Source organism: Vidua macroura, chromosome 10 (genome assembly GCF_024509145.1).
Source record: "Vidua macroura isolate BioBank_ID:100142 chromosome 10, ASM2450914v1, whole genome shotgun sequence".
In the NCBI taxonomy this organism is placed as follows: domain Eukaryota; kingdom Metazoa; phylum Chordata; class Aves; order Passeriformes; family Viduidae; genus Vidua; species Vidua macroura.
In genome coordinates, this window is record NC_071580.1 from 9,759,537 (window position 1) to 9,779,975 (window position 20,439).

The window sequence follows — 20,439 nt, forward strand, 5'->3', positions numbered from 1 at the left end:
GCTCCATCATACCCTGTAAAGAGCAAGTGACTGCAGCAGATGAGATTTTTAAAAAGCATTCAAATTATACTTGCAGTCAACTGCTGACTTGCCATCTTGTTGTGAGTAGATAAACACAACTGTCCTCTCAATTAGGTGTGCAGCTACACTTACCAGTCAATTATTTCCAAAGTCATACTGAAATTGATAACAACATCAGCACACAAATGACAGAAAGACAATAAACAACCAAAGCAATTTTCTTATTAGGAATTCACTATAGAATAAGGGTTAAGAATAGGAAAAGAACTCCAGAACTCCAAAGTCAGTTCCATTACAGAATCCCAAAATATAAGAAAGTACAATTAAACTGGGTAAAATTAGCTGCAGCATCGGTTTAAATGAACACAAAGATAGCAAGAAGAATAGAGAGAAAAAAGATAAACCAAGTAAAATTTCAAAGTTACAGCAGCTTTGACAGCACAAGAGTTTTTCCTTTGCAACAAAAGCTCTTTACCAATGATCGTCTCCACATATTCCGAGTTGTCGTTGACATTGAAGAGGTCACCAGCTCCCAGGGCATAGTTCAGGGATTCCTCAAAGGCTCCCAGGTGGTAAAAAACTTTAGAAGCAACCAGAGCTGCAAACTGGCGGCTCCGAAAACCTTCGTCTTCATAGAGAACTTCACTGCAGAGGAGGGAGAGAAGAGCATCAGCTCTGAGTGCTCAGATCTCTTTAAGGCCACATGACTCAAGTACAAGCTTGACTGAACTTGCATCTTTGGGACCACAGCTCCAACCCCACACATTAGAGATTTCTAGGCAATATGGAGCTATATGCAGTATTAACCATTGTCAAGAAACCAGAATTACATTCACTTCATATCCCATGTTCTTTTTAAGCAGTATTAAGTGTTGTCTCTTACATTTTGTCCACTGACTCAGAGATTTCTGCCCAGAAGTCATTGACAACAGCATTCAACTTGTGAAGAGCAAACTCCTAAAAAAAAACAGAAAAGGTAAAGTTATATTATATTAAAAATGTATTTACCACCTTTCCCCAGTAAAAATAAAGTACATTCTGGGATGAATATCATGAACGCTGACCCATTTCAACAGCAAATTCTATTTTAAAAGATCTTTGCAAGCATTCACTAATCTTTGCAAGTCCTTTGCAAATAAAGAGCTGTTCACAGGTAAGACAACTCTAGCATTCCTTTGCAAGGCCTGTCTCTGATGAACGACTGGCTGATGTGTCTGACAGGTGAAATTGTGACAACCTTTGTGTAGCACATGGAATCAACCTGTGGCCTACAGCAGCTAACTCTATTTATCTACATGGTCACAGTACTTCAGATGATAAACAAACCACAATCAGCCCACTTGTAATCAGCTCACAGCAAAATCAGGGATCATTCAGATCCATTACTACCTATGTGTATATGCAAGAAAAACAATTAGAGAATTACAATTATTGAAAAGTGCATGTTCCATCAAACACACCACCACTCCGAGTGTTGGTGTTCTGTGGATTCATACCCTCTGTGCACTGGAAAGTTTCTGTTGCTGTTTTCTTCTTCTTGTACTATTACTGAGATTTTTTTCCAAGTGAAAACTGTAACTGTGATTTTGTTCTACACTGGTTTAATTATTCTAAAAACCTGAGCTGTTCTTCAGCTTTGAATTTTACATAGTCAAAATGCAGTCTCTGGAACAATTTTAAGTAACAAAGCGCCATTACCACCAGAGAGATGGGAGCTTTCATGAATAGAGATTTTTTGCATCGGAAGCTCCTGTTTGATCCATGCTCAAAACAAGGAAGTTTGCAATCTGTTATCATTTATTTAAGCCCTTTCTTTTAGCTTTCAGGCTAGATACAATTTGATGCCCACCTGCTGCTGCCCAACAATAAATTACTGAGATCTGCTCCTTTTTGATGTTAAGCTCTCCACACAACGCATTTGCTGTTATTTGCTCTCAGATGTAAGAGCTTACCTTGAGCTGTGGCTCTTCTTCATCCAGAAGAGAGATAATTCCAGCTGCAAAACAAAATCATAGTTTCTTTTGGTTTCTCGTATCAAAAATAAGCTTGTCATTTAATTCAAAACCAACAGAACAGGAAAGAAGGCTGTCTCTGGAATGCTGATTTTAAATCTTCACTACAAAACTTCAAAGATCAGATTCAAGTTTGTATTAATGTAAAATAGTTCAGAATTTATAACTGAAAAGGTACATTATTTATAAAAGGTGATCCTTCCTAGGGGAAAACAAAGAATTTTTCCATGCCAAGGGAACTGGCCTCATGGATGAGAGGAGCTGTACCTCACAGCTTTATGCTTTTGACTGCAGATCTTGTCCCAGAACATTTATACAGTTACAAAAATACTGTTTAACTGACATGACTGACAGGTCCACAGGAGCTAATCTGAAGTACAGGGATAGGTGGTTTCATTGTCAGATTGCAAAGACACAGTGGAAAAGGTTGGAATAAGATCTGATCAAAGTCCAACACAATTCACTGCTTTAAATCTTAAATCTGTTGTACAGCTTGACAGCTTCTTTAAATCTGAAAAAGCACATGAAACTGGAAAGGCCAGCAAGCCTTTGGAGGGCTGAACTGGGCTTCCAAAAGATCTTGACAAATCTAAAAGGAGCATGTGGAGGTCCAAACCAAAATGTACAAATACAGAATCTGAACAGTACAGAGGGTTAGGATAAAATATGATCAATAGTATCATTTGGCTGTAGTGGGAGGCAGAGAACCCAAACCTCACACAGATGTGTAAGTGAGAGCAGTTCTTGGCAGATCCGTGAGGCACCGTCCCCTCCCTTGGCACCCACGGGTCAGAGCCCGTGCCCCACGCTGGGCGCCACGTTTGAGTCATGAGCAAACCAGGGTGCTGGGAACAGGGAGCTCTGGCAGCCAGCTCCTGAAGGGAGCCACAGGCTTCCAACTGCTTGGTCTACAGACACCTGGGAAGGGTGCAGCATTCAGGGCAGCTGCCAGCAGGAAGGGAATAATCTGATCTTTGTGCCAGATATTAACAGGAAAAGTAACACCAAACTTTAGGGAAGCCTCAAAGAATAAGGTTTGATGATCTGAAAAGTTTTCTCACAAGAACACATTTATTCCTTTGCCTAATGAAGTAGAACCTCCATTATCAGGTATTGTTCTTAAAGACCAGGTTAGACACACATCCATCAGTAACAGGAATCGAAGGAACACCAACGTGGCTCTTAAGCAAAGAAGGAAGATTCAGCAGCCATCCCGCTTCCAGCTCCTTCCAGCTGTTTCCTGCATCTCTGCACCAAATGCTTGCTTTGGGTTTTCATTATTATTATTATTATTTTAAATAAGTTCCTGCATTTACCTGAACTGTCAGGAGAACGCAATCTCACTCCTACACACCACCTACATACCTCGCTCCCACATACCACTTTTACATTTTTTAAATGCCTCTAAAATTAATTCCTATAAACTAAAATAAAGACTTAAAGCAAAGGGTTCAGGAAGAGAAAGCTACCTTGACACTGTCACCCTCTGCACTGTTTCTCTCGCCAAGCACAACCAGCCGCATGTTAATTTCTGCCCTGAGCATTCCTGGAAATGCTTCCCGTATTTTTTTACACTATCAAGTTCCCAATGGATGCCCAAACACCGCGTAACACCCAGCTCCTCACACGCTGCATTATCCCGCACTCCTTAGACCGACGTTTCCTCTGCAAGGCGTTTGCGTTTCTGAACTCCAAACTCCTTCCTCTCCCCCCTCTCAAGTCCCTGCTGCACCTCCCGAGTGCTCGCCGGTTTTACACCGAAAATGCGCCCTTCACTCGAAGCAGCGGAACCCGCCCGCTCACACCGCGGGACCCCCGCACGGCCACCGGAGCCCCCGTGAGACACCGGCAGGAGACGGACACGGCACCGGGCTTCAAGAGCCGGTCGTGCGGGACCGCCGGGCACCGGGGTGGCCTCTCTCTGCCGTCCGGAGGTGACCGGAGCCGGGGAGCCCCGTGACGGGCGGCCCCGCGGAGCCGCGGCGGTGCTCAGTCACGGCCCTGACTCAGCGAAACCCCGGCGGACAACGCCGCCCCGCGCCGCTGCCTCACCGGCCGAGGTGATCATGGTGCCGCCCGGCTGCCCTCGGAGGGGGGATCGGGGAGGTCCGAAGGGTCCGGGGGGGTCGGGTCGGGTCCGGTCCGGCCCAACCGCGGTTCCGCCGCCGCCGCCGCTGCCCGGCCCGGAAGTGCAGCCAAGGGCCTCTTCCGGCGGCTCCGCGCTGCGCCCGGGAGAGGTGCCCGTATGATCGCCTGCGCGGGACGGCGGAGAAACAGGCAGGCAGGAGCGGGGCAGCCCCGCCGCCGGGGGCCTTGTGCCGTCCGCCGCCCCTCACAGACACCCCGGCACCCCCGCGGGCCTCTCGGGGCTCCCTCACAGCCCCCACGGGCTCCCCACGGGCTCCCCACGGGCTCCCGCAGACCCGCACCGCTGCCTGCGCCAGCGGGGCCGGAGCTGTGAGTTCCTCACGAGTGACTCCGCCGGTGCCCGCGTTTGTGCCGTGCCCAGAGAAGCGGCTGCTTCCCCCGCCAGGCCAGGCCGCCCGCAGTGGGCGGGCATCTGTAGGGGAACAGCGTGTTCCATGGCAGTGCAAGCATCAGCGATTTTATCCCATGGATTTAACACATGCCAGCCGCCTCTGCGGCACAAGATAGATGGGATACCCAGGCTGGTGGATTTGCACCAGGGAAAGTCCAGCTCAGGAGCAGCGATGCTACACAAGAGACCGAAGTGCCCCGACCTCGGCAGCATTCATTTCTTGAATGCTGCTGAATAGGAAGAAATACCCTGTGAAGGGCTTGAATTCCTTGAGGATGCATAATGGTATCAGTTAGTGAAAGTTATTAATAAAAGTTACTAATGAAAGCTTATCAGACCCCTACCCACAATACCAAGAGGGGCTGCTCTGCTCTTGGACAACTGGGAAGATATCCAGCCTTCTCCATTGCCCCACCTGGGCTGCACTCAGTTTTGATCTTCTGCATATCAGACACTGGGGGCACTTCCATTCCATCCCAATATCCAGTTTTTTCAAGCCAGGATAAATATGAGTTAAGCTATACATAATGCTACTTTTAGGATAACACCATGGAAAACAAATAAGCACATTCCAATTTGGAAATTAAGTGTCTTTATTCAGCAAGCACGTAATAGTGCCCTTTAATTATTCAGTCAATGAAATGTGTCAAACTATCTGCTTACACCTCCAAGTGCACAGACAGTGAAAAGAGAAAAGGAAAAAAAAAAGTAATTCAAGTCACTTTTATTCCTCAGTCAAAGAAAAACAATACTTTTGGTCAAATGTATTTTCACTCACACCCCCTAAGGCTCAGGCAGTTCATCCACTTCCACCAGTCTCTTGCAGGGATAAAGTTGCGTGATTTACTTAAAAATTACCAGTAAATAAATCCAGTGGATTTGCAGCACTAAGGGAGGCTTAACTGGCAGTCTGTGCTCTTGGACCACCTCTTCACTGGAGAATGCTTAGCAGCAAAGGCTAAATGCTGCAAGAAAATAAGGATTCCTACTGGTGAGTCCTGCTTGACCCACCTAACCAAGGGCTTTACTGGGAAATACAGAGCTGCACAGCGACCTGGGCTGTGCAGGGATGGAGCAGGAAGGAACTTTAATCTCACCAAGATGCACCGAGTGCTCAGTGCTGAAATCTGGGGTCAGTAACACAGCCACCCGCACCAAGTCACGTGGTTACATTTGTATTTTCCACAGGTCATAAGCACAAAAAATCCTGGAGGCTGGAAAGAGAGTGGGTCAGTGCCCTCTCTGTGGAGCAGCATCCAGGTAAGAGCTAGAGGGATGCCAAAGGGAAACTGCTGGGGTAGAGTGCTGGCCAGAGCTGCCAGGGCTCCAGACACTTCTGCTGCCAGTGGGGAAAAAGGAGCCAGAGAGAGGACAGACATGCACAGAGGATACACTTTGGCAATTAACCCAAAGTAGAGGTAGACAGGTTGCAATTTCTGATCTGAGCTGGAGGAAACTCCTAAAGGAAAGCCAGTCTCAAACTTGTGCTCAAAGTAAAACAAGACCTCTTTTATGTTGCATAAAGAATTTAAAATATATTCTTAGCATTAGAGCAATATTCCTTGTAAACCAAGGATATATAGTTAGTGATGTTGCCCCACAAGCTATAGGCAACCCTTTGGAACTACTTAAATAGATAATTTTTATATTTTATGTTTATTTATGAAACAGCCACCTCTTGTTGTGCTGCAGTCCACCTCTAAGATGTGCCACCATGACTGTGGAGATGTCCCAGGTAAGATGGCCCTCTCCTGAAGCCCCAGCTAGCAGCAGCCACACCTTGGTGCCCACCTGCCACCCCCTCCAACCCAGGCATCCCTCAGTTAGCCTATGACCACCAGGACAAGCCAGAGGGGATAGATCCTGCTCCCAAAGCCCACTCTGATCTAGATGCCAGTACTATCAGTATCTTTCATGTTACTCTTGCCACTCAAGCTGGGGCTGTTACTGCATTCTTCATGTTACACTGTTACGTTCAAGCCTTTTCAGTGGCTGGTAGATCCGAGAGCTCACATTTAATCCCACGGCAGTCTCTAAGTCACTGTGTTACTTGGTTGGGTTTTTTGGTTTTTTTTGGTTTTTTTGGGTTTTTTTTTTTTTTTTTTGGTTTGTTTTGTTCTGTTTTGTTTTGTTTTTAATCACAAAGAGGGTGGGAACTTCCCATCACCAATAAAGCAGGAATACAAGGCAATAGAATCAGTCTGCCAGCGAGGCCAGCCCCAGCAACCTCAGCAGGGAACTTTGCTCAGAATTAGAAAATGTTTCTCATTCTTCAAACAGGTGCCTGCATTTCACACTCAAAGTCCCAACATCATATTGCCCAGGATGTGGGGTACATCCCCAAAGGGCTTCTCAGAAGCCCAGTGTCCACCTGCAGCTCCAGGTGCCCCAGGGCAGCAGGGCACAGCAGGGAATGGCTCTCTGGCACAGACCCTCGGTGCTGGTGGCAGCTACAAAAACCCTGACAAGTTCAGCCAAGCAGCTTTACCCTGGGGCTGTGGGTCCTTGGAGGAGAGGGCCTGTACCAGCTCCTCCTCCCATTGCTCCAAATCCACTGGGCAGGTCTGGGATGTGGACTGTGTTGGATGCCCAGCAGCTCTAGGTGCCTGTGCCTCCAGCAGCTTCTTCACAGTTTCCCTTGGGGGAAAGGCTGACCAGAGCCACTTCTTCCTCAGGGTCCTGCAGGTCATCTGCAGGGAGCAGAGAGAGGTCAAGGCAGACCCGAATGGAAAACCCCTCCTCCCAGAAAATGCAACTTAAGATGACAAGAAAGCATGGGCTGAAGCAATTGATATATACTCACAACCTAAGCACAGCTGATTTTTTTTCAAAACTGGTTTTCATTTTGTTTTACAAACTTAACATTTCTTCAGCAAATAGAGCAAAGGAACACAGGGCCCAGCTCCTCACCTCCTGAAGTGTCAGCAATCTCAAAACAAGTTGCATGGTCACAGGATATTGCCTGCCTGGCACTGACAGCAAGATCAGGCACTTCAGTTTTCTGACCATGGAGAGTAGGTCTCATAAACCTCATAAGTCTCACATGTCTCAAAGCTGCATAAATTGGACATGCATTTCAGTTGTTTTGTCTGACTCTTATGCTCTTTAAGTATTTTATATATTTAAGAGGCATTTGGACAAGGCCCTTAATAACATCCTTTAAAATCTGGTCAGCCCTGAAGTTGTCAGACAGTTGGGCTAGATGGTTACTGTAGGTCCCTTTCAAGAGAAAATATAGCATTCTATTCTATTCTAGTCTAGTCTAGTCTAGTCTAGTCTAGTCTATTCTAGTCTTATTACAGTGAAAGAGCTTTCCCTCCTCTTTGTGCTTCATAGTACAACCTGGATCTCCACACCACAAGCCTTATTGCCTCCTGCATGAGGCACTCCTGCAAAAAGAAAGTCACTGCTGGGAAGTGCAAGACAAAGTGCCAGCCATGCACAAAGGCTAAATGCTATGGTATGTGTTACCTGAACAATTTCCTTTAGAATCAGGGAGCCCACGGCTGACTGCCCTCTCCCAAAACCAAATGTTTTGGGAACACTCCTTCCACCCATGTTTGCAGAAAACATCACATAATATCAGGGTGCTTCCAATTCATTGATTAGACAGAGAGTAGTTCTGCTTCCAGACATTCAAACAAAATGCAGCTGAGTTCAGCGGTGCTTCCAGGGATGTATTTGGGCACCAGACTCAGTGTGGTTTTGTTTAGACAAGCAGAAGGTCAAAAAACAAGGAGATGGCAACAGCAAGGTCAACTGCAGGGGTGGAAGAAGATGGAAGAGGCTACCAGCAAGGGGCTTGGGCACCAGAACCACCAGAGAATCATGAGGAATTTCTAACAATCATAGCAGAGTACAAGGGAGGGAGCTGGGCATACCTTCATGAACGTTGTTTTCAGCTTTTGCTTTGTAATCTTTTCTCCAGCTCCTCTGGTTCCAAGAAATGCACTGCAGGAATGATGGCAGCCTCCACCTCTCCCTGTCTTTCATGTCTTCTGAATAAACCAGAGAAGATGAGTTCAGACTGGTAGCAGGTCAGCCCTGCTGCTTCTTCACCTCTTCCTCCATGAGCCTGGCAACAAAACCAGGTCCTAGCAGCAAAACCAGGTCCAATCCATAAAACCCACCACCAGAAAGCACAGAGCAACTCCTGGCAGTCCTTATTTTTGGCTGAAACCTCTCTGCTGCCCTGGAAATTTGTCCCTGGTTTCAGTTTCTACTTTGCCACCTCGCTGCCAAAACCAACCTGGATGTGGCAGCCGAGAGTGAGCAAGAAACCTGTCAGGAGCTCAGCTGGCACACATGGTGAGGCTGGGGACTGACACAGAGAATTCCCACAGAAGGAAGTTTTCCTTTTGCATTGTCACACAGCTTCTACCATATCAACCTGTTCACTGCTTCCTGCTTTATTAAACAATTCCTCCCTCCCATGGAGACCTGCTGGACACAGGGTCTTGCAGCAGCGCACTGAAAACTGCAGCTGTAACTGCTTGCAAATTGCAGACAGCATGTGGTCAATGTATGGTAATTATTCTAGAAGACAACAAAGTTACTACAGACTTTCCAGCCATTTTAGTAAAACACTACATCAGCCTGTAAAATACTACAGCAGCATGATTTTATATGGTTTCCAACAGCAGCAGTTCAGTATCCCCATTGAAATATTATCCAGTCTTTCACGTCCTAATCAGATAAGAAATGATAAACTACTTCAGTGTCCTTCACTTTATCAAGCCATTGCAACACTAAAGGGCTCAGTGTCTTTCTGGCAGTCAACAAACAAAAAACTCCAGTGCACTGCCTTGGGGTGCACTGCCTGAAGTGTTCAACTGCTCTTTGGAGGCAGAGCTACGCTTGGGATCCCTCTGTCCAGGTGAAGATTTTGGAAGGCAAAGCTCACAGAAGCATGGAAAAGAGTTGTCCCTGCCTAAAGCTGAACCCTGAAGGTGATGAGTGTCCTCTTAACACACACTGGGACACTTACATGACTCAGAGCACCAGGCAGAGCGTCAGAAGTCAGTGAGCACACACAAGCAGGCTATAACACCCAATCCAGCTCCTCCTGCTCCTCATTCTCCACAGCCAGCCACAAAAATATGTGTAATACTGAGCAAAGCACCAGCAAAGGCAGAAAAAGGTATGCAGGGATGATTTTCTGTCTCTGCAGCTGCTGTCCCACCAGACTGCTGCAACCAGAAATGGAGGATTTGTAGGTGTCTGGGAGCACACCAGAAATTCTTGCAGCAGGAACAATGTGAGGAAGAAAAAAGCATGTGAAAGGAGAGAAGCTAGAAAGAGGATTGTGTGTGCCTCAGTAGAGAGGTGGCAGAAGACAGCCCTGTGCCCTTGCCACCAGCCACCTCAAAGCTCCTCAACATTCAGAACCAGGATTCTGGGCTGAGCTGATAGAAAGAAGCACCTGAACTGCAGCCAGTCATCCCCATGTGCCAGGGATCCCAGGAGACCCTGTCAACCCTGTGGTGCTGGAGGCAAGTGACAGGATCCCTTGAGGTAAAGCCAGCAAGACAGCAAAACACCCAAGCCCCTGGAAATGCTGGGGAGCAAGGTAAAAGAGAGAAAAAATGAAAGAAAAGGAGGAGGAAAGGGAAACAGCCCAAGACAAATAGTGCCAAAGATTAAAGTGTTTTATGTGGCAGCTGAGAGAGCAAAGCCTGCCCAGCTGCCCATCACCCTGCATTGACACACAAACCCAACTTCCCTTTCGCCCCAGGGCAAATGCTGTTCCTCAGGCCTGCTGACACCCAACTTTCATCCTGCCATCCTCACCCTGACATATGGTTTTACATGCAAACAACTACTTGCTTTTGTTACTTATTCATTATGCAAAATCAGCACAAGCATCCTCCTTCTGCAGGAAGGTCAGGTCCTGCCCGCACCCTATGGCACAGGCCACATCCCAGTCCTGCTTTCCCCAAGAACACACATCCAATAAGCATGGAAGGCCACCATGTCATGGATGGCCACAATGTCACGGCTGTCAGCTGCCATGTCCCTGTTATCCATGAGCTACTCTAGTGTTTCCCAAACTGCTGGGAAATTTGTCCACCCTGGCTGTCAGGTCTGGGAACCTCACCAGAACGAGGCAGATCCCATTGGAAAGGTTCTGATCCCACCAGCATGAAAGAGATTTCATTGGGAAAAGGCAGATCGGTTTGTGTGTGTGTGTAAAGATCCCATCAGTAGTGAGTGGTCCAATTCCAATGGGAAAAGCCAGATCCCATTGGGTCAGGAGGAGCTCCCATCAGGAATTGTCAGATCTTAATCGGAAAAGCCTGACCCCATTGTAGGGGAGATCCCATAAGGAGAGATCAGAACCCATTAGGATGGGGTAGATCCCACTGAGAAGGGGAAGATCCCACAGGAAAACGGAGCAAATCTCACTGTAAAAATCGGGCCCCGGGGGAGGGAGGAAGGGAGGGAGGAAGGAAGGGGTCCCCCGACCCTGATACCTGCGGGGTGCTGCAGAGCGGCCCGCAGGGCGCGGCAGGCGGCGGCACGGCAGTCTCCGGGGCTGCCCGGGCTGTACCGGGCCGCCTGCACCGTTCCGGGCGACGGGAAGTGCCGCCGCAGCGCCGCGTCCAGCACCGCCGCGTCCTCTCCGTCCCCGCCGGGCAGCAGGACGCCCACGACGGCGGGCGGCGGCCCCGCGGGCAAGCGGCCGCGCACGTCCCGCACCACCTCCCGCAGGCGGATGCGCGCTCCGCGGTCCCGCGCCGCCCCGCCGCCGCACAGCACCAGCAGCAGCCGCGCTCCCAGCGCCCGCCGCCCGCCGTCCGGCGCCCGCCGCGCCCGGCACCCCGGCACCGGCCCCGGGCACGGTGCGCGCGGCGCCTCGTCGCCCAAGAGGTCGCAGGCGAAGGCGGCCAGCGCGGGCGCCGCCGGGGCCCCCTCCACCACCTCGGCCACTAGCAGTACTGCCCGCCGCCCGCCCGCCCGCTCCACGAGCGCCCGCAGCTCCTGCAGGTCCGCCGCCGCCATCCCCCGCCGTGCTCCCTGTCTGGCCCGCATCCGCATGTTCCCCGGCCCCGGCTCCGCACCGCCCACTGGCCCGCACCCGCCCCGCCACTCTGCACCAGCCCCGGGCACCAGTCCCGGCCCCGCGCAGGGCAACACCCCGGGGCAGCGGAGCGAAGGGGTGTCAAGGATCCCCCCCGCTTCCAGCCCCGTCCCGGACCTGCATAATCCCGGTGAGTGAACAGCCTCTGCTTGCGGCCAGGTGGGCACAGCAGAGAGGCTAGTAAAGAGCCCCTGGATCTACCACACGACCAGACTCAGAGCCCTCGCACAGGCTGGTCTTCTTGCCAATGAGAAGTTGATAAAATTCAGGCAAAAAACTGTGCTGTGGAGGGGCTCGAAAGGTGAGAGGGGGATGAGGAGAGGCTGTGGTGGCTGCAAAGTGGCACACACACGATGTTATGATAGAGGAGCAGCTGATCATGCGTCCCCAAGGTGCCCCCTATGGTGTGGCATCTCATACTCCAGAGCAGCAATAGAGTGGCCTCTCTGGCATCATGTGCACTATGCTGCTGCAAAGTCTGGCCATGCTATAGCCACCCCTGGAAACAATTCCTCTTTGGGAAACAGTTAAACCTTCAAAGGGGTCACAAGCACACACCTGAGCTGCAGCCCTCACGCCACATGCAGCATCTCTGAGTCCCTTCCCAAGCCAGTGCCCTTTGACTTCCCCTCTGCCACCTCCATGCAAAACGCAGCCTGCAGTCACAGGCCTACAAGCATCAACATCACTACATCCCATCGAAGCACAAATGTTTCCAGGGATAAGTGTGGAGCTTTAATCAGGGCTTCACTGCTGGCACTTGTTACACATATCTCTGCCAGCCAACAGTGAATGAAAGCCATTATGCCCAGCCCTGACACTTGCACGGGGAAGTTCCAATCCATGGCATGCAGTAAGTACTTCCCCTATGCCATATCAGAACAGGCTCCTCAAAACAAGTAACATTTCATTGCAAGAACCTGAGAAGGGATAAACAGCTCAAAGGTGTAAGCAGCCAGAGTCACCTTGGCCAATTGCTCTCTAAGGATTTTTGGAGCCAAACCATCTCTTGTGGGATGGGTGGTGGAGTCTCTGAGTGTACTGGGTGTGAAAGCAGAACCAAAACCTACGTGTCTGTCCTGGATCATTGATTCCCAACATGTATGTTTGGGTACACTCAGCCACAAATGTGGCTGAGCCATAGTGCCTGCTGCCTGCCCATACTTATGGCCATCTGTCCCCAGAGCCCAGCAGATCAGCAGACACAGCAGAAGGGATGTGCCACAGGCTGATCCCCAGACATAACAGTAGTGTGGCAGCTTGGGAAGGTCACAATGTGGCACCAATTTCAATCCAAGGAAACTATTTCCCCCAGTATGGCAAGCTTAGCAAACACTCCCCCAGGCTAGCATGATGGATGAGGGCTTCAAGAGAGACTTTCTGCCCTGGGTCCTAGCAAAAGTAATTTACTCATGGACAAGTGCTGATAAGCAAATGGGACAGGGCAAAAAGGGGAAGGTAAAACAGAAAGATTAGGCTCCTCTTCCAAAGATCAGGGTCTGCAAGAGCCCATGGCCCCCTGCCAGTGTGGTAGCCCTGAGACTAGCTGTCAACATGGGAGGGGCTACAAAGTCAGACATAATTCAGCAGCCAGGTCTGGACTTAGTGTTGCCTGTATTTTGTATTTACAAGGATTTTTTCTCATCTGTTCAGAAGCCTGTTCGTGGTCCTATGGACAAAAGCCCAGGATATAATCAGCATCATGAGTTGTGTCAGCAGCAGGAGGGGACAGGATCACGTGCTGGTCCCCAGAAACCCTCATCTCTCTGGAAAACTGCCACAAGATCCACAGAGTGTTTAAACTCCTCATGAGCTGCCTGCACAGCCTGTGGTGTTGTGGTACTGGTTAAAGCCTGACTGATGTGCAGACCATTACAGCACAGCTCTCACAGAGCTCTTCCAGAGCAGCACTATGCCAGTGACTTGCCTAGAGATGCCAAGATGCCTCAGGCATTGGGAAATTGCTTTCTAGCTAGCAATTCCCCAGATTTATGAAGATAATTCTTGCAGAGAAGGTATAGAAAAAAATCTGAGTTTTCTTCTTAACTCAGGTACTCCTCTGGCTACTTCTCTGCAGTGGCCTTGGTGTTCAAACTGCTAGCACAGCCACTAAAAACTAGTATTTGGGACCACATAGAGCTGTTCTTCATGGCCACTGCAATTCTTTAGTTTATTCTGGGTACACATGTAACACTGCCAGCAGAGGCTGGTTGGAAAGGTGAATGTCACCCACAATACCCAAACAACCTTGTTTACATTTCTTTACTCATTAACAGGGGTAAGATCTAACACGTACAACTCCCTTTGGGTTACTTAAAGAGGTACAACTCAAACAGTTCAGAGGCAGTCATGAGCTCAGCAGCATTTGTAGTACTCCACAAAATGTCTTCAGAGCCCTGTCAGGAATCTGAGCAAGAACACAGATGTATTTAGAAGACCTGACACTCCAGGAAACATCCATCTGACAGTCACAGCTGTAGAGAATCACTATAGACAGCCCTAAGTGAGTCATCACATCCCTTACATATGCCTGTAGCTGTCCAGAGCAGACAAAACATTGATTTTTGACTTCAAAAGAGGAGTGAAGATACTTTGTTCAGAGAAACAAATTTGGCATGTGTATTAGTAATGCCTTGAAGCCTAAACAACAAAAAACGGTCCACTGCACTAGAGCCTGCATTTACCAAGATTAACCTTTCTTCTGAAGAGAGTACAAAGAAGACAAGGATAAAAGATTCTTGTGCCAGTTTTGAGGATAGAAGAGTAGAGAGACTGAATGAGCAAGAAGGAATCTGCAGGAGCTGTTCTGAGCCCAGTGATCCAGCCCAGCTCCTTAAATTCTTCCTTCAGTAGCTTTGGTGCCCACAGGAACATTTGGGAAAGCCTCTGAGCCAGCTAGGAGCTGGAACTGGCTGCAGACAAGCGAAGCCTCAGCAAACCTTTGCACATTTGCTCTTCCACTGATCTGTTCTCTAAACTTGATTCAGTTATTACTTTGAAAAACACATCCTTACTAGATGCTGGAAAGCATGTGCTTTACTTGTGTAGCACTACAACTGTTACCCAGCTGTTACCAGGGCATTGCTGCAGAGCACCAGCACTCACCAGGCTCTTCATACATAGAGACCTACTTGGGTTGCCCAAAGAAGTAGCAGAGGAGGTACTTGTGAGAGAAGAAAATACCCCAAACCCCACTCCTGCCCCCAACATCCCAGTCCCACTGATTCTCTTGTAGCCTGCCTCCTGTTCACTCCTCCATGGCTCTTCGTTTTTCCTCCACTGACCTTCTCCAGCTTCCCCTCAATCTTTTCAGCCCCTGACCAAACACCTTCCCACTTTTCACCCACTTGGAGCTTGAACTTTGTATCAAACCAGACATGAACCCTTTCTGTGATGAGTTCAGTCACAACTGAATCTAACTGAATGGTCACATTGTTCTGACCCAGGCCCCCTCACACCCCACCTCCAGGGCCAGCTGAGGCAGCCCCACTTTTGGTCCCAAGGCAGCCTGCCCTGCTGGATCCAGCTCAGCCTTGGCCTGGATCCATCCAAGTCATCACAGCCCTCTGGGCTCCACTCAGGGGAGGTTACACATCATAAGCAAATAAACTTGGGAAGTCCCTGGCACCCCACGGCTGGGACACAGCCTGGCTTCCTGATGGGGAACCTCAAACTTCTTTCTTGTGTCTTTTCTCCAAAATTCTGTTCCCTCTAAAAGTTGCCCATCTCTGCAGTTGTCCTAAGTTTCCTCATGTTTCCTTGAGTCACCATCCCCTTCTGGATGGCAGAGGGGCATAGGAAGGTATGGCTGAAGAGGAGGATGGAAACCTGGCACAGGGCCATGTGCAGAGAGCCCGAAGTGTTAGTCACACCATAGGAGGGATGTCCTTCCCTGCCCTCTTAGAGACAGATGGAGCCAGCCTATCAACCTATTTCACTCTTGGATCCTCCACGGGAAGATGTTAAAGTGGCAATGGGTTTGAAATCAGACCCAAGGACCAAGCTCCCTCTTCTGGCCTTTTTTCTGGCTGTCCTCAGCTGGATCCTTTCCTTTGGTTTGAGAACAGGACTCAAGAGTAGATGTTCACACAGCCCCCAGTCTCCATTCTTTCCCAGTACACACACACCTTCAACACCAACAGTCCAGCTTTTCTGCACTTACCTTTTGCAGCACCTCTTAAAAATCACCTCAGACCTCACCAAGCTGGGGGCCAATAGCTGGCACCACTGCATGCAGACACAGCCCCTCCTGCCTCCCTAACCCTGCCTTGTGCATTCTCCTATTTCCTTCTCACAAAGCCCCTTCTTGGCATGGCCAAGCTCCCAGGTTCTCAGAACTGCTCCCTTTTACAAGGCAAAGGGCAGATCCATAGCTTCCCTGGACTTACTGGAATGAGCAGAGCAGATCAGTGTGGATCTGCCTGGTTTGCCAGCCCTGAAAGAGGCCACAAAGGGGCCCTTCTCTAAGAAGGCCCTTCTCTTCTTCAGTCTAAGATTTCTGTGGATCTACCCAGGATTAGGTGGAGAATGCAGCAAGGGTGCAGCTTGAGAGCACCCATGGATGGCCTTCTACCTCCTCTCCTCCTCAGCTCTGTGGGTGACCGCACTCCTCGTTGTCCCAGCCACACATTCCTGTGGCTATATCACGTGGCCTTGCAGGGCATTCCTGTGCTCCCAAGCTCTGGCCAGGATTTCAGCCACATCTCAGAGTTTCTTTCCTCTTTCATCTTGACAGTGCCCCATATCACCCTGCACAGAAGTGCCTGGACAAAGTACAAACATGATGCCAGAGGAGAAACTTGAGAGCTGCATGTACTATGCCTGGATTTGGGTGGTTATCTGTGTGTTTCAGATGCTACAGGAAATAATAGAGACACAGGACCTCATTGTGGCTTCTTGCTTTAAGGATGTCCTAATGTCCTGATATTTTAAAGCCAAACTTTCTTCACTCATAAACAGCCTGAACACGTACATGTCTTGCTTTGACTCAAGGGAACTATTTCTTCATTAGTTTGACCAAAAAACAGTGTCCTCAGTAATGAAAGGCAGAATTCATCTTGTGGTAATGCTCGTGATAAGTCTCTTCCACAACAGAGCAACTGGGTCACCTCATCCAAAAGTCTGCCAAGCACCAGCACCACCCAAACACTTACAGCAAGGTTGTTTTGCTTCATAAAGCCACATCCTTAAGTATCTGGAAAGAATCTGAATTTGAAAAATACCCTGGAGAATCCTTTCTCTGATAAACATTGTATAAAGGATCTGTACTGCCCTCAAATCCCACTCCTTCTGTACCATACTGCACAAACCTGCAGCTTCAGCAGGTTTTGCAGTCTTAGGTATAAGCTTTAAAGCTTATAGATACACACAGACACAGAGAAATAAGATAAATATCAGGTTTTTAATCCTTTTTTTTTGATGATAATGAAGATCTTAGGATGACAAAAAAATCTACAAAAAACACCAGAGAAAAAATACATATAAACTCCCAATGCAAAAAAGTGCAGCTATCTATAGTGCTTTGCCATGCCCAGAGAGGATGGGAAATAAGTTCAGCTATTATGTGGGTAATTGGACTTAAAAATATTCTACTGTTCCCACAGTTCCTCCCATCCAAAATAACCCATCCCAGAAACTCAATCTGCTGGATGTGCACACACTTGTATGTAAGGTCAACTCCCTGCTACAAAGAACCCTGGAGAGTTTCAGGAGCTTTGTTCCTCATGAGAACCATGGACCAAAGACTCCTGCATCCAGGCTCTCCTAGGAAAACACGGTCTGAGGCCTTAGTCTTGAGTTTCCCTCACTGTTTCAGTTTTGGGACAGTTCAAAATCTAGAGGTTTCTGGCCTGCTCTGATTCCCTCTCTGCTGACAGCTTTCTTAGGGACAGGTTTCTTAGGGACATTTTGATAATCAAGCAAGGCATTTAATGCAAAGCAGAAACACAGTGATTTTTGATAAAAGTTTCCTGGGGCAGATTGTTGAGCCAATGCAGCAAAGAACTCCGAGCTTTGTGGCATGGACAGTGTGATGCTGAGGGCACACTGTCCCCTTCTGGTAGCAGCCATGTACTGAATCGCAGCCATGCTGAAGGTCTGGACAGACAAGCACGTCAGCAGGAAGGAAGTGTTCTGCAAAGGGACATCCAGCAGGACAGTGCTAAAACCAACCTGACAGATTCAGCTGCCCAAGGAAGTTCATTCTCCATCTGTCTTTGATATCTTCTCTTGCCTACGTTCAGGCAGAACTCGGCAGTATCTGAGCTCTGGGAGTGAAATAACAAATGGCTCCTGGGAGTCGACTTCTAGGGGAAGAAACACAAATGATAGAAGAACACCTGACACCATTCTTTCAAAGCTAAAGCCTGTGGCCACCCAAAAGGGTTGGAACATCCCTCCAGTGAAGAACTCAGGGTCAGTGAGGCTGTGGAGCAGTTAACATCATCACAGAAAGCTCCAGCAGGGAGTCAGAACTGCAGCTCTTACAGTGAGCAGCATTTCCACTGCCATGTGTGTTTTGGGGCAAGGTAGACCCAACACCATCTGACTTGGAAGAGGGAACACACTTAGCTTGGACATATTGTCCATCCCCATCCCAGCATGTAAACCCTCATCCTCATTTCTGGCTCATGTTGCCTGCAAGGTCCAGCTTGTCTTCCCTCTTGCATCTGAATCCAGTCAACAAGCACCACTTGCATCTACACTGTCCCTCAGGTTCGGCCCTGAGTTTGTTTTTGTGTCCCTCACCCCTGTGTCTAGCTGTGTTACCCGGTTACCTTCATGGCAGTTCAAGACTTCTCTCAGTGCCCTACAGGCAGCTCTCTTTGCCTCCAGGACACCTCCAGGCTGGCCTGGGCTGTAAATTGCAGTCTCTACAGTCAGTTGCAGGGCCCCATCCAGCACGCACTGCATTCTCCTCAGGGCTCTCACTGCCTGGTCCAGCTGCTCCTGGGAGTCAGGACGGATCATCACAAGCACCAGCACATCTGGCAGGCAGGGGAGGAGGCTCCTCACATCCCGCACAGCTTCCTCCAGGTGATCCCACTGCATGAGCCTTTTCAACACACTGGCTTGCCATAGCATAAAAATCAGATGTGGAGGAGCCAGGTCCTCCTCTTCCTTTCCGTCATTCTCTTCCTGCTGTGGTTTGTGCTTGATGTCCCCTGTGCCACACAGGTCCCTGGTAAAATCCACCAGCAATGAGGGAGCTCTTGACTCAGCATGGTCCACCTCCATCACACCCACCCGTCCATTCCGGCTCCCCAGCATGTCCAGTAGGTTGAGGAAATCCCAGGTGGTTCTGTCCACGAAGGAGGCTGGCTCCTTTGATGCCATAGGTTCCTCTCACAGGTCAGTTTACCGTGCTGCTAGGGAAAGGAGTGGAAGTAGCAAAGGCAATAGCACAGGCTCAAAACAGGCAACACCTTCTGCTCTGAGCAGTCAATGCTGGGTTGGATGGGACCAAATGAATGTGAAAATAGCAGCTTTGATACAAAGATTCACAAACTGCAGCCATGTGCTTTTTGGGGTTGGACCTCCCAGAAAAAGGCTTTGTACCTTGGCAGTCTGGTACAATAGAAAGAAATGAGAGGGGAAAAAGAAGGGACGATTACGTATTTTTGGGCATCTTGTATCAAACTCAAAAGGACTTACTACCTTCTCATCAGCAAAACCAACTATATGATAGTGACCACAGGCCTACAAACCTGTTGTTACAATTCACTTTGCTCATTATATTTCCTCCTCCTTCCTCCATAATGCCTAAAGCTGGAAATCCCATCCATCCTTTTTTGAATCCAATGTGTCCAACCTACTGGTAGTTGTGGAAGACTAAAAGCCCTACCTGACCTGGCCCAATATCCCATAAGCTGCAATTTCTCTACACATGTTGAAAAAATGCAGTTTTCCATGGCAAAGGCTCTCCTGCTCTGAAGGTCAGCACTGGCAGCAAGCTTAGGTCTTTAAGTCCAGCAAAATAATTTCTATACCAGAGCTGAGCAGTTGGGTCAAGTTTTTAAATTCCAATTCAAAGTAAAGTTTTGATTTACCCAACAGTGTATTCTGCACAGACATCTACTCCACCTCTTTCAGAAGGAAGAGGATTAGCTGTGAAATACCAGCCCACTGCAGGAGAATTGCAAAGCCAAGAGCTCAGAGGGCTCCATGACACACACTGGCAGCAGGGCCAGGCAGGGAGAAGGAAGCTCCCATGCCCTGGGAAGGAGGGACTGTGCTGGAGTGGGCTCAGGGTGTGGTTGAGCCAACAGACTCACCTGCCTGACTGACTAGGGATGCATTGAAAATGATGGAACTACTTGGTGTATGTGGAACTGCTCTCACAGGATATCCACACGTCATTTTGGGACTGTGACATCAGCAGCAACCATGACAACCTGTATCTGCCTCAAACCTCCCTTTAAACTACCCAGTATTTTGGGGGGATTTTCAGAGATAAGAAACTGAGCCTTGCACTTCACGACTGTAAATTCATTTTTCACCACCTTATTGTTCAGCAAAACTAAAAGAACTATGGAAGTGCTGTGAAGATGCTCAATGTCCCACATGACATGCTGGGATAAGGCTGGCCAAGAAAACAGCGTTAACACCTGGGCACCACAGAGCCATGCAATGAAAATGTGTTTAAATTATTTACACAAAGCAGACACTACAGGCACACGTGTAGTGCCCAGGTACATGAGGGCTCATTATCAGGGATTCTACCAGAACTACTGATGTGAGAGAGGCTTTGCACCTGCCAGGATTTAGTGTCTCCGTCTGTGCTGTCA

General features: G+C 48.8%; 3 protein-coding genes and 1 long non-coding RNA gene across 7 annotated transcripts in view; 1 reads left to right on the plus strand and 3 right to left on the minus strand.

Annotated features, from left to right (window-relative positions):
- The window catches only part of PSMD1 (proteasome 26S subunit, non-ATPase 1), a 66,737-nt gene extending 62,497 nt beyond the window's left edge, over positions 1-4,240 (minus strand). Inside the window, exons 1-4 of the mRNA XM_053986107.1 lie at positions 4,086-4,240; positions 1,974-2,017; positions 905-978; positions 497-666 (exon numbers count right to left, since the gene is read on the minus strand). Of these exons, the coding sequence (XP_053842082.1) occupies positions 497-666; positions 905-978; positions 1,974-2,017; positions 4,086-4,101 (304 nt within the window). The 5' untranslated portion in view covers positions 4,102-4,240. The remainder of the gene's footprint in view (positions 1-496; positions 667-904; positions 979-1,973; positions 2,018-4,085) is intronic.
- Positions 4,241-4,345: 105 nt separating this feature from the next.
- Positions 4,346-10,741, plus strand: LOC128812021 (uncharacterized). Of its 2 annotated transcripts, none has more exons than XR_008438574.1 (4): positions 4,346-4,857; positions 5,761-5,832; positions 6,244-6,307; positions 8,501-10,741. It is a non-coding gene; the product is annotated as an uncharacterized LOC128812021 (long non-coding RNA). The 2 variants fall into 2 exon arrangements; XR_008438575.1 differs by having other exon boundaries at positions 4,346-4,490.
- On the minus strand, positions 5,282-11,634 carry C10H2orf72 (chromosome 10 C2orf72 homolog). Its single transcript, XM_053986117.1, has 3 exons — positions 11,046-11,634; positions 8,454-8,570; positions 5,282-7,262 (listed from the first exon to the last, which is right to left on the minus strand). Exons 1-3 carry the CDS (start codon positions 11,608-11,610, stop codon positions 7,171-7,173), a joined length of 774 nt encoding a protein of 257 aa, XP_053842092.1. The 5' UTR covers positions 11,611-11,634; the 3' UTR covers positions 5,282-7,170.
- A 5,424-nt stretch (positions 11,635-17,058) lies between these two features.
- LOC128812019 (uncharacterized) lies at positions 17,059-19,980 on the minus strand. 3 transcript variants are annotated; one of them, XM_053986120.1, is made up of 3 exons: positions 19,702-19,907; positions 18,430-19,017; positions 17,059-17,958 (listed from the first exon to the last, which is right to left on the minus strand). In XM_053986120.1, the coding sequence occupies exons 2-3, from the start codon at positions 18,986-18,988 to the stop codon at positions 17,852-17,854; spliced, it is 666 nt and encodes a 221-aa protein (XP_053842095.1). In that variant the 5' UTR covers positions 18,989-19,017; positions 19,702-19,907; the 3' UTR covers positions 17,059-17,851. The 3 variants fall into 3 exon arrangements, with proteins under 3 accessions (XP_053842095.1, XP_053842094.1, XP_053842093.1); XM_053986119.1 differs by lacking the exon at positions 19,702-19,907 and adding an exon at positions 19,927-19,970 and having other exon boundaries at positions 17,060-17,958; positions 18,430-19,219; XM_053986118.1 differs by lacking the exon at positions 19,702-19,907 and adding an exon at positions 19,927-19,980 and having other exon boundaries at positions 17,815-17,958.
- Positions 19,981-20,439: the final 459 nt, after the last annotated feature.